The sequence below is a fragment of the Heptranchias perlo genome, chromosome 23, assembly GCF_035084215.1.
Source record: "Heptranchias perlo isolate sHepPer1 chromosome 23, sHepPer1.hap1, whole genome shotgun sequence".
Classification (NCBI taxonomy): Eukaryota; Metazoa; Chordata; class Chondrichthyes; order Hexanchiformes; family Hexanchidae; genus Heptranchias; species Heptranchias perlo.
In genome coordinates, this window is record NC_090347.1 from 38,013,093 (window position 1) to 38,026,724 (window position 13,632).

General features: G+C 40.6%; 1 protein-coding gene across 4 annotated transcripts in view; it reads left to right on the forward strand.

The window, feature by feature from the left end:
- The window catches only part of mprip (myosin phosphatase Rho interacting protein), a 364,835-nt gene that overhangs the window by 261,762 nt on the left and 89,441 nt on the right, over window positions 1–13,632 (forward strand). For all 4 annotated transcript variants that reach the window (XM_068004348.1, XM_068004349.1, XM_068004351.1 and 1 more), the window contains exon 10: window positions 2,898–2,954. In XM_068004348.1, the coding sequence (XP_067860449.1) occupies window positions 2,898–2,954 (57 nt within the window). The remainder of the gene's footprint in view (window positions 1–2,897; window positions 2,955–13,632) is intronic.

Sequence of the window (13,632 nt, forward strand, 5' to 3'; positions counted from 1 at the left end):
GGTATGTTTGAATGAGATCCAATTGATAGAAGGCTGTCACATAGACCAATCTTCATACATTTACTAAATATTCCTATCTAGATTCAACTGCAGGTAATTGGTTTTGTGGTTGCTTTACAAGGGCCTTCTCCCTCTCCTAAATTTGTGCTAATTCGATATGCTCCAGTGATGTATGAAATAAAGAAAGATCAGCTACCAGACAGGGCAACTGTCATTCTTTGGTGTTAACATGCCATTAAAATCAATATATAAACAGCTATCAAGGTGTGACTCAGGTGCATCATAGCAACATCTGGCATCACTGCTTTTGGCATCAAATGCACCAATTAGCACTTCAAACTGAAATCCTGATTTGTGCGCAGATTATTAGAGATTGCTATTGATGTTCCTCCCAGGCTGGATTTAAAGAAACACAACAGGACATAGTTTCCACAATTGTTGCAAATGATTACAGAGTGGTGTGATTGATTGACTGAATGCAGTACAGATGGGAGTTTCTGATAATCCAGGCCTTTTAAAATTACTTAGTGTAACATATTCATTTTTTCTAAAATAGGATCACCGTTCTAATTTAGTTTTCTGTCTAGCAGGGAGTTCTTTGCATGGTACTCCAAACTTTTCTCGGATCCATCAGCCAGGATGATATTTATTATCACAATATGGGAAGGACAGACATTACAGTAATATGGGTTAGCATTAGAATAATAGGTTTTAATCATCCCATTCAATATTCACCGTTTTCCTGATTGACCCAAGTTATTGGTGCAAGAATTGTTGCTGCAATTAAATCTGCAAAACATCTCCTTTAACATATACCATATGATTTTTTGTTTTGAAATTAGGTTTTTGGTATATTAATGCTGCAGATTTGTCATGCAATCAGTATGTTGTTATAACAATAGGAGCTTCAAACGTTTTCAGCTTTAACCTCAAAGATCTGTTTATTTATAATATATAAATTGTTTTAAGAATGATGATCAGATCTAATTGTTGTTTACTGAATGTCTACATCACCTTTTCTCACTATTAATTCTCTAACCTTGAAGGTCCCATATTCTTAAAACTTTGAACAGGAGAGGACCATTAGGTCCAACAACTCCATCCTCTTTTTGGAATAGCTCAAGCCCGCCCCAATTTATTGCACAGCTGTAGCTATCTAGTAACATGGACTGAGCACTGAATGACCTTGGTTAGAATTGAGCACCTGACCAAAAGGTGGTTGAATCTTTCCTTCCTCCCCTTTTCTCTCTTCCATCCTTTCCCTGCTTCCTCAAAGATAGATTTTACTTCCAAGCCACTAGGGGAGGTAAATTCTGTCTTTCTGAATGTGTGTTCTGTGTGTGCATGTTTTTGTGTATATGGACAAAAATATGTGTGTGAAAAAATTGTTGATATGCATGATGAACTGGTATTTTACCCTGTGCCTATATTGAAATTCGTCCAGTCCATGGCCTCAAGCTGTATTCTGACTAGGCTTCAATTCCAAACTTAGTCAGAAACTGAGCTTTCCTCTGGCAAAGAGTACTCTTTGTGTTCATGTGAAATTATAAATGACTCATAAAGGTACTTTCAAATGTATCCAAAGCAATTAAACCGTAGATGATTGGTAAAGTGGCCCCAAGTTGTTCATGGCATTTGTTTGATCCATTACTTTTCAAAGGTTGTTTCTTATTGCATCTTTGGCATTTCAAATTAAAAATTAAAAGTTTATTTTATTAATTGTTAAAATCACATTTAGAGCACTCAGTGCAACTCTGGGCACCCCACTTTCTAAATTAGTGAATTAGAGGAAGTTTAAGGAGAGAATTTCATGAATTCAGTACTTGAGTCTGTATAAGTTATCAAAAAGCTCTCGGAACTAAACTTGTTTTCAGTGCAGAAAAGAAGACCAAGAGAAGATGTGATCTAGATTTTTTTTTAAAAGATGCAAGGGAGGGAAGCAGATTATTTAGCTTGGACTGTGATTTGAAGAATGAGCTCAAAATTAATAAATCTCTTGAGAAAAACTAGTGATTAGGAGACTTTTTTTGCCCAACAGAAGGGTGTGATATGTGGGATAAACTTCCATCAAAAGCAACTAATGTTGCTCAACTGCTTCAAAAATAAACTGGATGAATAGGGTTAAAAGAATAAGTATAAATTAATGTTAATATTTGTTGAGATGCAGTAGCATGTTTTCTGGGCTTATACAAATTTCATCTGTGAAATTCAATTGGCTAGTGATGAATAAAGCATGCTGTAATGTTAAATGGATCATCCTGGAGTTTTGCCAGGTTACTTTTGGAAGGGAGGGAGGAAGATCGTACAGAAATTTCACGAGGGTTTCCCTTGGAAGGAAAGATAGAAAAACTTGCATATATATAGTATCTTTTCAAATCCTAAAAATGCCACAAAGCACTTCGCAACCAATTAATTGCTTTTAAGATACAGTTACTGTTATATAGGCAAATGTGGCAGCCAATATGTATACAGCAAGCTCTCAATCAGTAAATGAGATAAATGGCCAGTTACGTTTTTGGTGGCGGTTGAGGGAGGAATGTTGCACAGGGCACTTGGAGACCTCCAAGCTTTTTTTTGCTTGTTTTAGGGCCTTTGCCATCCACCTGAACAGGTAGACAGTCTCTAATTAAAAGCAACATCTTTATACCAAAGTGTTGGTGTAAATTATGCGCTGAAATCCTGGAGTGCGTCTTCAACTCCGAACTTTGTGACTCTAAAGCAGGAACGCCATAAACTGAGCCAAGCTGATGCATTCATCTGTAATTATTCACCTTGCTCAAGAGATCAAAAATGGTATAATTGGTGATCAGATGAATTATCCATTGTATGTGGAAGGAATGAACTTAGAGAACTGATTAGCATTTTCGTTTCTAAAGTTCACTTTTTTTTTCTTTTAGCCGGATCTTCTGAATTTTAAGAAAGGATGGATGGTAAAGCTTGATAAAATGGGCCAGGTAAGAACACTGGTACTTATTTTACAGATTTTTCTCTCATTGTGACATGTCTTTCAGTGCACATCAAATTTCATTTTGATACTAGCTGGTTTGAAACCCCACATTGATTGTCATATGCATGGACTTTATGTAAGAAAGCTGTAGAACATTGCCATATAATGTAATATTCTATGTATGCAACACATGAAATTACATACATGCATATTGATCTTGAATTTGTTTTGAATTATTAATCAAAGGTTCCCTTGTTACAATTTGGCTTTTTTCCCAACATCTTTGTTTCCGTAAGCACACTGCATTCCTTATGACATGAAATTTCCATCTTTAGCACACTACCGCACTGAATTAACCTAGGCCCCATCTGATGAATAACCTTGATTGCGGTAAATCTCTGGAGGATACATAAGATGCCACTACATCCCTTGTCAATTCAGATGACAGGAAATATGTCATCATTACTGATTCACAGAAGTAAAAACTTGGGTAAATTACTGTACAGCACAATAGGCAATTACACTATATACAAACTGGGTTGACTTTAAAATGATTCCATGGTCCTTCCAGTTCTGGCAAGCTCTTGTCAAGACACAGTTTCCGCTACATATACAAGGGCTACTTACAGTACACGTCTTGTTCATAGATGAACACAACCAAAAGATCAGAGCATAGCTCTGTCGCCCTACCACATCCTGTCAAGAATGGTTGACAATCAAACATATAACAGGAAGAGGAACATTCCCATCCTCAACCATGGTGGAGCCCAGCACATGAGTGCAACAGACAAGCATGAATTGTTTGTAAGCGTCTTCAGTGAAAAGTGGATAATTCTACTCCAGTTTCCTCCCGAAATCCATACCAACATCGATGCCAGTGTCCGGTCAATTTAGCTCACTTTACGTGACTTTAAGGAACTGCTGATTGCACTGGACACAATAAAGACCATCGACCATGACAGCGTTGCAGCTATACTGCTGAAGACCACACCAGCAGTAACTACCCCAACCAAGTTGTTCCAATGCAGCTATGACACTGGTATTTATCAAATGGTGTAAAAATTGTTCAGGCACACTCGATACATAAAAAACAGGACAAATCTAATATGGCCGATTACTGCCCTGTCAACCTCCTCCCAGACATTGGCAAAGTGATGCAAGGAATCATCAATAATACCATCAAGTGACACCAAGGACGGGGGGTTAAATCCAACTCCAACTGGCCCACTTCCAGTTTTAATGGAGCCAAGTTGGGGGTGCAGGTGACCAGCTCTCTTTCAGGAGGCAGGTCAATTAGTAAAATCTTTTAAGGAGGCTGTGTGCCTCCATTTCATAGCTTTTTAATTTTTAACTCCTGGAGGCCAGGATTCTCAGGCCTTCTGATTCTTGCCGTGTAAGAGGAGGCGAGAAGGGCCGGAACAACAGGTAAATGCCTTTATTGCACTGCTTGTGGGCCAGGAGGAGCAGGAGTGTTTCCTCCAGGCCCAACAAAGTCACTTGCCACGATCCAACCCATGCAATCGACTGATTTTTTTTTCCCGATTTCCCCCCCCCCGATCCCCCTATGTCTCAACCCCCTGATCTATCCACGCCCCCACTCCCTCCCGATCTGTCTCCAACTCCCTGCCTCCCCACCCCCCGATGTAAAACTCCAGGCCACTCAGTCCGGACCTCATCACAGCTTTGATCCAGATATGAAAATCAGCTAGATACTAGAGGATAGGTGAGAGTAGCTGCCCTTGACGTCAAGGCAACACTCAACTGAGAAGGGCACCAAGGAGCTCTGGCAAAACTGCGGTCAAAGGGACAGCCCTCCAGTGGCTGGATTAATACCTGTTATGTAGGAATATATTCACGGCTGTTGGAGGCTAGTCATCGTAGCCCAGGACATCACTGTAGGAGTTCCTCAGGGCAGTGTACTTCATTAATGACCTTCCCTCCATTACAAGATGGGTCTATTTGCTGATGATTCCACAATATTGAGCTCCATTCACAACTCCTCCGACAATGAAGTAGCCCATGCTAACATAAAGCAGGACCTGGACAATATCCAAGTTTGGGTTGACAAGTGGCAGATAACATGATGACACAAAGCCTGGAAATGTAGTAAACAGTGAGGAGGATAGAAGCAGATTTCAGGAGGACATAGACTGGTAAAATGTGCAGATGCATGACGGACGAAATTTAATGTAGGAACATAGGAACAGGAGTAGGCCATTCAGCCCCTCGTGCCTGCTCCGCCATTTGATAAGACCATGGCTGATCTGTGATCTAGCTCCATAGACCTGCCTTTGGCCCATATCCCTTAATACCTTTGGTTGCCAAAAAGCTATCCATCTCACATTTAAATTTAGCAATTGAGCTAGTATCAATTGCCGTTTGCGGAAGAGAGTTCCAAACTTCTACCACCCTTTGTGTGTAGAAATGTTTTCTAATCTCACTCCTGAAAGGTCTGGCTCTAATTTTTAGACTGTGCCCCCTACTCCTAGAATCCCCAACCAGTGGAAATAGTTTCTCTCTATCCACCCGATCCGTTCCCCTTAATATCTTATAAACTTCGATCAGATCACCCCTTAACCTTCTAAATTCGAGAGAATACAACCCCAATTTGTGTAATCTCTCCTCGTAACTTAATCCTTGAAGCCCGGGTATCATTCTAGTAAACCTATGCTGCACTCCCTCCAAGGCCAATATGTCCTTCTGAAGGTGCGGTGCCCAGAACTGCTCACAGTACTCCAGGTGCGGTCTATCCAGGGTTTTGTATAGCTGCAACATAACCTTTGCCCCCTTGTACTCCAGTCCTCTAGATATAAAGGCCAGCATTCCATTAGCCGCCTTGATATTTTCTGCACCTGTTCATGACACTTCAATGATCCATGTACCTGAACCCCTAAGTCCCTTTGGACATCCACTGTTTTTAACTTTTTACGATTTAGAAAGTACCCTGTTCTATCCTTTTTTGATCCAAACTGGATGACCTCACATTTGTCTACATTGAATTCCATTTGCCACAGTTTTGCCCATTCACCTAATCTATCAATATCGCTTTGTAATTTTGTGTTTTCATCTACACTGCTTACAATGTCACCAATCTTTGTGTCATCGGCAAACTTAGATGAAGGCATAGAAAGTCTCATATCTAAGTCGTTAATAAATATTGTGAATAATTGAGGCCCCAAGACAGATCCCTGCGGGACTCCACTAGTCACATCCTGCCAATGTGAGTACCTACCCATTATCCCTACTCTCTGTCGCCTTTCGCTCAGCCAATTTCCTAACCAAGTCCGTACTTCTCCTTCGATTCCATGGGCTTCTATCTTAGCTAACAGTCCCTTATGTGGGACCTTATCAAATGCCTTCTGGAAGTCCATATAAATAACATCCATTGACATTCCCCTGTCCACTACTTTACTTTAGTCACCTCTTCAAAAAATTCAATCAGGTTTGTCAGGCACGACCTATCTTTCACAAATCCATGCTGGCTCTCCCTGATTAACTGAAAATTCTCGAGTGTTCAGTCACCCTATCCTTAATTATAGACTCCAGCAATTTCCCCACAACAGATGTTAGGCTAACTGGTCTATAATTCCCCGGTTTCCCCCTCTCTCCTTTCTTAAAAAGCGGAGTGACGTGCAATTTTCCAATCAAGAGGGACAGTTCCTGAATCTGGAGAACTTTGAAAGATTATGGTTAGGGCATCTGCAATCTGCTCACCTACTTTCTTTAAAACCCTGGGATGGAAACCATCTGGTCCTGGGGATTTGTCACTCTTTAGTGCTATTATTTTCTTCATTACTGTTGCTTTACTTATGTTAATTTTATCGAGTCCCTGTCCCCAATTCAATATTAGTTTTCTTGGGATTTCCAGCATGCTATCCTCTTTTTCTACTGTAAATACTGACGCAAAGTAATTATTCAACATGTCCGCCATTTCCCCATTGTCAATGACAATATCCCCACTTTCAGTTTTTAAGGGGCCAACACTGCTCCTGACCACCCTCTTTTTCCTAATATAACTATAAAAGTTCTTCGTATTGGTTTTGATATCCCTTGCAAGTTTCTTTTCATACTCTCTTTTTGTGGCTCTTACTATCTGTTTTGTGACCCTTTGTTGATCTTTGTATCTTTCCCATTTGCCAGGATCTGTGCCATTTTTTGCCTTTTTGTATGCCCTTTCCTTAAGTCTTATACTGTCCTGTACCTCTTCAGTTGTCCATGGCTGTTTTTTTTGGCAAGTAGAGTTCTTGCCCCTCAGGGGTATAAACCGGTTCTGTATCTCATTAAATGTTTCTTTAAACATTTCCCACTGATCATCAGTCGTTTTACCCATTAACAGATTTGCCCAGTTTACTGTGGACAGTCTCTGTCTCATCCCATTGAAGTCGGCCTTACCCAAGTCTAGAATCTTAGCAGCTGATTCACTTTTTTTCCCTTTCAAACCCTACATTGAACTCGATCATGTTATGATCGCTATTGGATAGATGGTCACGCACAGTTAAGCTGTTAATTAAATCTGGTTCATTACTCATTACTAAATCTAGTATGGCTTGCCCCCTTGTTGCCTCTAGGACATACTGCTGTAGAAAACTATCCCGGACACACTCAAGAAATTCACTACCTTTCTGACAGTTGCTAGTCTGCTTTCCCCAATCTATGTGAAGGTTAAAGTCCCCCATTAAGACCACTATGCCTTTGTAACACGCTTGTCTAATCTCTGCATTTATACAATCTAGCACTTCAGAGCTGCTGCCAGGGGTCCTATACACAATTCCCACTATAGTCTTAGATCCTTTCCTATTTCTCAATTCAACCCATAAGGTCTCTGTTGGCTGCTTAACTCTCGTTATATCCTTCTTTATCATTGAATTGATTTCATCTCTAATGTAGTGAAGTGATGTATTTTGGAAGAAAAAATGAGGAGAGGCAATATAAATTAAATTGTACGATTTTAAAGGGAGTGCAGGAACAGAGAAACCTGGGGGTTCACAGACACACAAATCTTTGAAGGTGGCAGGACAAGTTGATATGGCTGTTTAAAAAAGCGTATAGGATCCTTGGGTTTATAAATAGAGGCATAGAGTACAAAAGCATGGACGTTATGGTAAACCTTTATAAATCACTGATTAGGCCTCAGAGTATTGTGTCCAATTCTGGACACCAAACTTTAGCAAGGATGTCAAGACCTTGGAGAGGGTACAGAAGAGATTTACCAGAATGGTGCCAGGGATGAAAGTCTTCAGTTATGTGGAGAGACTAGAGAGGCTGGGATTCTCCTTGGAGCAGAGAAGGTTAAGGGAAGATTTAATAAAGGTGTTCAAACTAACGAGGGGTTTTGATGGAGTCGATCGGGAGAAACAGTTTCAACTGGCAGGAGGGTTGGTAACCAGAGGACACAGATTTAAAGTAATTGGCAAAAAATCCAAGGGGGAAATGAGAAGTTCTTTTACGCAGCGAGTTGTTACGATCTGGAATGCACTACCTGAAAGGGTGGTGGAATCGGATTCAATAGTAACTTTCAAAACGGAATTGGCTATATCCTTGAAAAGGAGAAATTTTCGAGGCTGTGGGGGCAGGTAATTGATTAGCTCTTTCAAAGAGCCGCCAAGACACGATGGGCCAAATGGCCTCCATCTGTGCTGTATGATTCTGTGATAACATTCATGCTACATAAATGCCAGGTGATGACCATCTCTCTTTGACCAGTGGCACCATTATTGCCGAGTCCCCCACCATCAATAGATTGAGGATCACCATTGACCAGTTGCTTAATTGGACCAGCCATATCAACGCTGTGGCTACAAGAGCAAAGCAGAGACTAGGTACCTTGTAATGAGCGGCTCACACGCTGATCACTCAAAGCCTCTCCATTATCTACAAGGCACAGATCAGGTGTGATGCAGTAGTCGCCACTCATCTGGATGAGTGCAGCCTCAACAAGACTCAAGAAGCTAAACGCTATCCAGGACAAAGCAGTTTGAGTGATTGGCATGCCTGCCACTAGACTCAGTATCCACCCACTATGGATGCAGTATGTACTACCTACGAGATGCACTGCAGCAATTCACCGAGCTTTCTTTGATAGCACCTCCCACCTCTGCGACTTCTACCACTGAGAATAACGAGCAACAATGTCATGGTAACACTAACAGCTCCAAATTCCCCTCCAAGTTGCACTTGGTAGTTTATCGGCGTTCCTTCATCGTCACTGGGTCAAAATCCTGGAATTTCCTACCTAATACCATCATGGGAGCACATAAGCACAAGGACTGTAACTGATCAATCAGAAGGCTCATCACCACCTTCTCCGGGTAATTAAATATGGGCAATAAATGCAGCCTTGTCAGCAACAAATAAACGCAGAAGGCTGGAGATTATGCAAATCTTCAACTATAAGCTGCTTTTATATTGCTCTAATGCTGTTGAATCTCTGCATGCGGGTCACCTACAGCAAAGTGAACTTGCTAGATTTGCTACGGCCAGAGGCTGGGAAAGCCTTAACAAATCCGGCGAGTTTATTTTGGTGTTGTCGCAGTCTATGTGGGACCTGCCAGTGACGCCCACATCCCAGGAACGAATAAAAAAAACTACAGCAATATAAAAGCAGCTGTAGGGATGTTTTTCCTTTTCAAGTTCAAAACATGTCTTTTGAAGCAGTCAGGCAACTAAAATGTTAAGTCTCCACGCCTTGGTAGATAATAGAATGATAGGTTATAACACTATTTAAGCATTTACCACCAGGTCGTTTTCGTACATAACCACAATTAGAAATTCCGTATCTCTGACAAAAGTTTCATCTATCAGCATTTTAAACAGGCTGGACCACCATCAAAGGGAATCTTTTTTAAGCTGATTTATGGATAGCAGCCCATTATTTCATGCAAAAAGTGTCTCTCTGGTCCACCATTTTATACTCAGCAAAAAAAAAACTCTCACTTTAAACCCTAGCAACTTGAAACTACATAAAACTGAGACAAATTCCTATTTTGTAATAGCTGATAATACTGAGGGGGAAGAAAAGGTAGCCTGCAGAGTAAATGAAAGCTTCTCTGAGCCCTTTGGCAGCTCTATAAAGTTATACAGCCATATCCCAGGTTTTCATATGTCATGTAACCTAGATGTCGTGATTGATCACTGTTTTCAATTTCAGGATGATCTCTTAGTTTTAAACTGTCATTCATATTAATGGTCTTCATTGATATTTAATGCAATTAGGAAGAGAATTTAAGACATGTTGATTTTGGGAAACTTGTAAATTTCCAACATTTTTAAAAAGCACATTTTATTGCTGATATCACTGGTTGCTTTTATCACTAGCTGTAGTGCATGAACTAACATTTAAGCTGCTGTTTGTGTCACAGCTTAAAAGATGCAGCAGGAGGACTTTGATATTAGTAGCAGCCATGCGTGGGATGAAAGCCTGGCAGGTTTATTCTTTCTTGTGATGTTTGTTGTGAGCATGGCAGAGCTACTGCTTGTACAGGGCTGTCGTTGTCTTTCACTTTGGTAAAATTGGCAGTTGATTGTATACATGACCAGCAATGGATGATAAATGCTGTAATTGTGTATTAACATATCATTTAAGCCTAGTTGATGATTAGATTCCGAATATCAGAACACTGATTTTGTTTTTGCTGTGGCCTTATTCTGAAAAATGCTCTTCTAATATTTAGAACCTAATATGCATCTTCTTTGTCAAAAAGCAAAACTGAGACAATTACAACATTGAAGCATTTCAGAACCAGGTTAACTTCTCTATATAATTACAAGTCGTGCGTCTAATGCACTTCCAAAGGTGGCACTTGCTGTAGAACAAAAAAATTGATTGGCTCAAATATTAATTTAGCCATGCTGGGGTATGCATTTATGTGAGCTATTTCAAACAAACAAAACCTACTTCATTCACTAGACAAGTAGGAAAAGCTACAAGTCAGCAACAAGAATTCCCATAGGCCCCATTTTTAAAAGGGTGGGGTGGGTACAGTGCACGTGAGCTTTGAACCGGGTGGCAAACCCGAGGAATCCAGGGACATGGAGGCCTGGCCGATATTAACGGCTGGGCTACAGCTCCATAAATTTTCTCCGACTCCTGTTCTAACTGGGCCAGATCCACTACCTGGCCGGCGGGCGGGAGTAGGGAATTCAGGAGGTCGCAGTCGGCGGTCAAAGAGCGGTGAGGTGGGGGAGACGGGGGGAGCCCATGGCAAGGGAGGCCCTCGGCTTCCTTGTGGGGCCCAGAGGAGCACTCGTGCTCCTTCTGGCCCAAAATGAAACCTAAAATAAAATTTTAAAATTTACCTGCTGGGACCACTTCTGGCCCACAATCCACTATCTGACAGGTTTTACCTGATGGGGAAGCCAACATTGCTCCCCCGCTCAGGCTTCCAACTAAAATTGCAGATTGGGTGCCAAAGTCATCATTGGGACCAGGTCTGCATATTTAAAGAGGACCCCACTGCCTTCTTGCGGTTGTCCCGCTCGCCTGCTCAAAAAAACAGGTTTACGTTAGGAGATGGCAGGAACCCAGCAGGATCAGAGGGGTTAAGTCGTTGCCCTCATTTTAACTGCCCCCTGCCCTGCCCAGGTTGCACTGGAGGGAGGCAGGGAGTTAAAATCAGGTCCTATAAGTTTACCATGGAAGGGAAAACAAAACAAAATTACAGTATAAAGTGATTGGGGCATTGTGAACAGAAGAACAGTTATCTCCATCTTTAGTTATTTACAGGAAATGTTTTAAAATTGTGGGTAAATAGTGTAACAGATATAACTGAGGCCCTATATCCTTTAGTATGTCTCAATTATGTAATATTTTTACCTTGTGCCAATTGTGATGGGTTGCTTCAGTAAATTTGCTGTATTACAGTGGTCAAGCCACTGGCACATTTAGGTCATAGCAGGACCATGGGTGAATGTTAGCATCTGCACTGCAGGTCCCGCACAACCCATGCAAGGTCACTAGTAATTATATGAAAACCCCTCCTAGCCTACTCAATATTAAATTATACTTCACTTTTTGAAATCAACCTGCCTCCCTGGCATTTGAAACCGCAGATGTATTAACCCTTTGACCACCAGCAGATCCAGGGAAACTACATTCTTCCTGGGCCTGATCAATTTTCATTTTCTGCTCAAGCATAATGAATGCTAATATTATAGTAATAAATTAATATTCGGAATAGCTTTACTGTAAAATGCTGTAAGAACTAAACCGAACACACAAATTACAATTTTAATTAAAATCTTAAACATTCTGCTTCTACTCATCCTGTTTTTCCCTTTTTTTTGTATTGCTCAGCTGTCCTATTTTTATTTCTTTAAACTAACTTTTTAATGTTACTATTTGCTACCAAATCTGAACTATCTTTTATTTCCTAACCTTCACCCTGCCCCCCCCCCCCACAATAATTTTAAGTTTAAAACCGTGCTTCTTCCTGACCCCTACTGTTTATTTGGAAGTGGGAACAAGTTTCTGGAAAATGGTATTTCCGTTAACTGAAAACAGGCTTTTTTGCCTGTTTCTTTAGCCCAGACTGAATGTGTTATGGTTCAAATATACTAGGGAGACCAAACAAGAGGGCTGCTGAATGTATGTCCTTGCCAGCCTCACCCTGGCAAATAAGCTCATCCCCGGTCCTAGAACAGTTATGTACTTCAGCTCCTACTGTTTCGTTTTTAAACTATCACAATTTAATTTATAAGACCCCTTAGTGTTCCAGCGGAATCTGAGACAGTTTGTTCTGTACCTGCTATGTTTGAGAGTGACTGTTCCCAGCTCATTGAAGTAACAATTTTAGGAGGAGAATATTCATTAAAACACTTTCATTTCCTTAGCCTTGTTGATGCAGCGTTAAACTTCTTGTTTTCTGACACCTTTTGTTGGTTGAATGCCTGTGGAGGATTTCAGGCTGTATAATTTTAGTTTCTTATTTATACTTCTACTTGAACAGTTTTATTTATGATCTCAATAATTTCTGTATTTTTTTCCTCAAGGTATTAATTTACACTAATTTATTTTTTGATTACAATCCCAGCAGCATCTGTCAGTTGTTATGAAATGCCCAGGGTGTGTGTTTGAGGGCATTTGTCTAATAAAATCTATAAAATTTTAATAGGATATCACTAAGTTTATTTTTAGTCTCTTCGACAATGAATATATTATTGTTCCTTTTTATTCTCTTATTTTGGAGTTTTCCTGAAGTTTTTTTCTCTTGCCAATTATTTTTCCCCCTCTCTCCTTCAGGCATAGAACATCTTGATGGGGCATAGTGGCATGAGTACCCACTGGCTGCCACCTTACAAGTGCCTATTCCTTGTGCTAACTTAGGCTGTGAATATTCGACAGCGGCACACCGCACAGCCTTGCCTTGCCATGCCAAATATCCACACATACATACTTTCCAGCAAGGGTTTCTGTATAGCAATCCAAAACAAGAAGCATGACCACTGTTCCTTCCCTAACATCTCTACTACCCTCCCGGCTGAGATCAGGTTACTTGGAAAAGACTGAGAATTGATCCCGAGACCTATCTGACCTCTCTGGTTCAACTAATCGTTGAATAAGTTCCCTGAGCCATCAGGCAACCAGAAGGAACCTCTTTAAAACTTTTTTTTGTGTGATTTGGTCATTGTAACTTTTATGTAGGTAGGCATTTGAATAATTTATAGTTGTATTTTGAGGCATCTAAGCT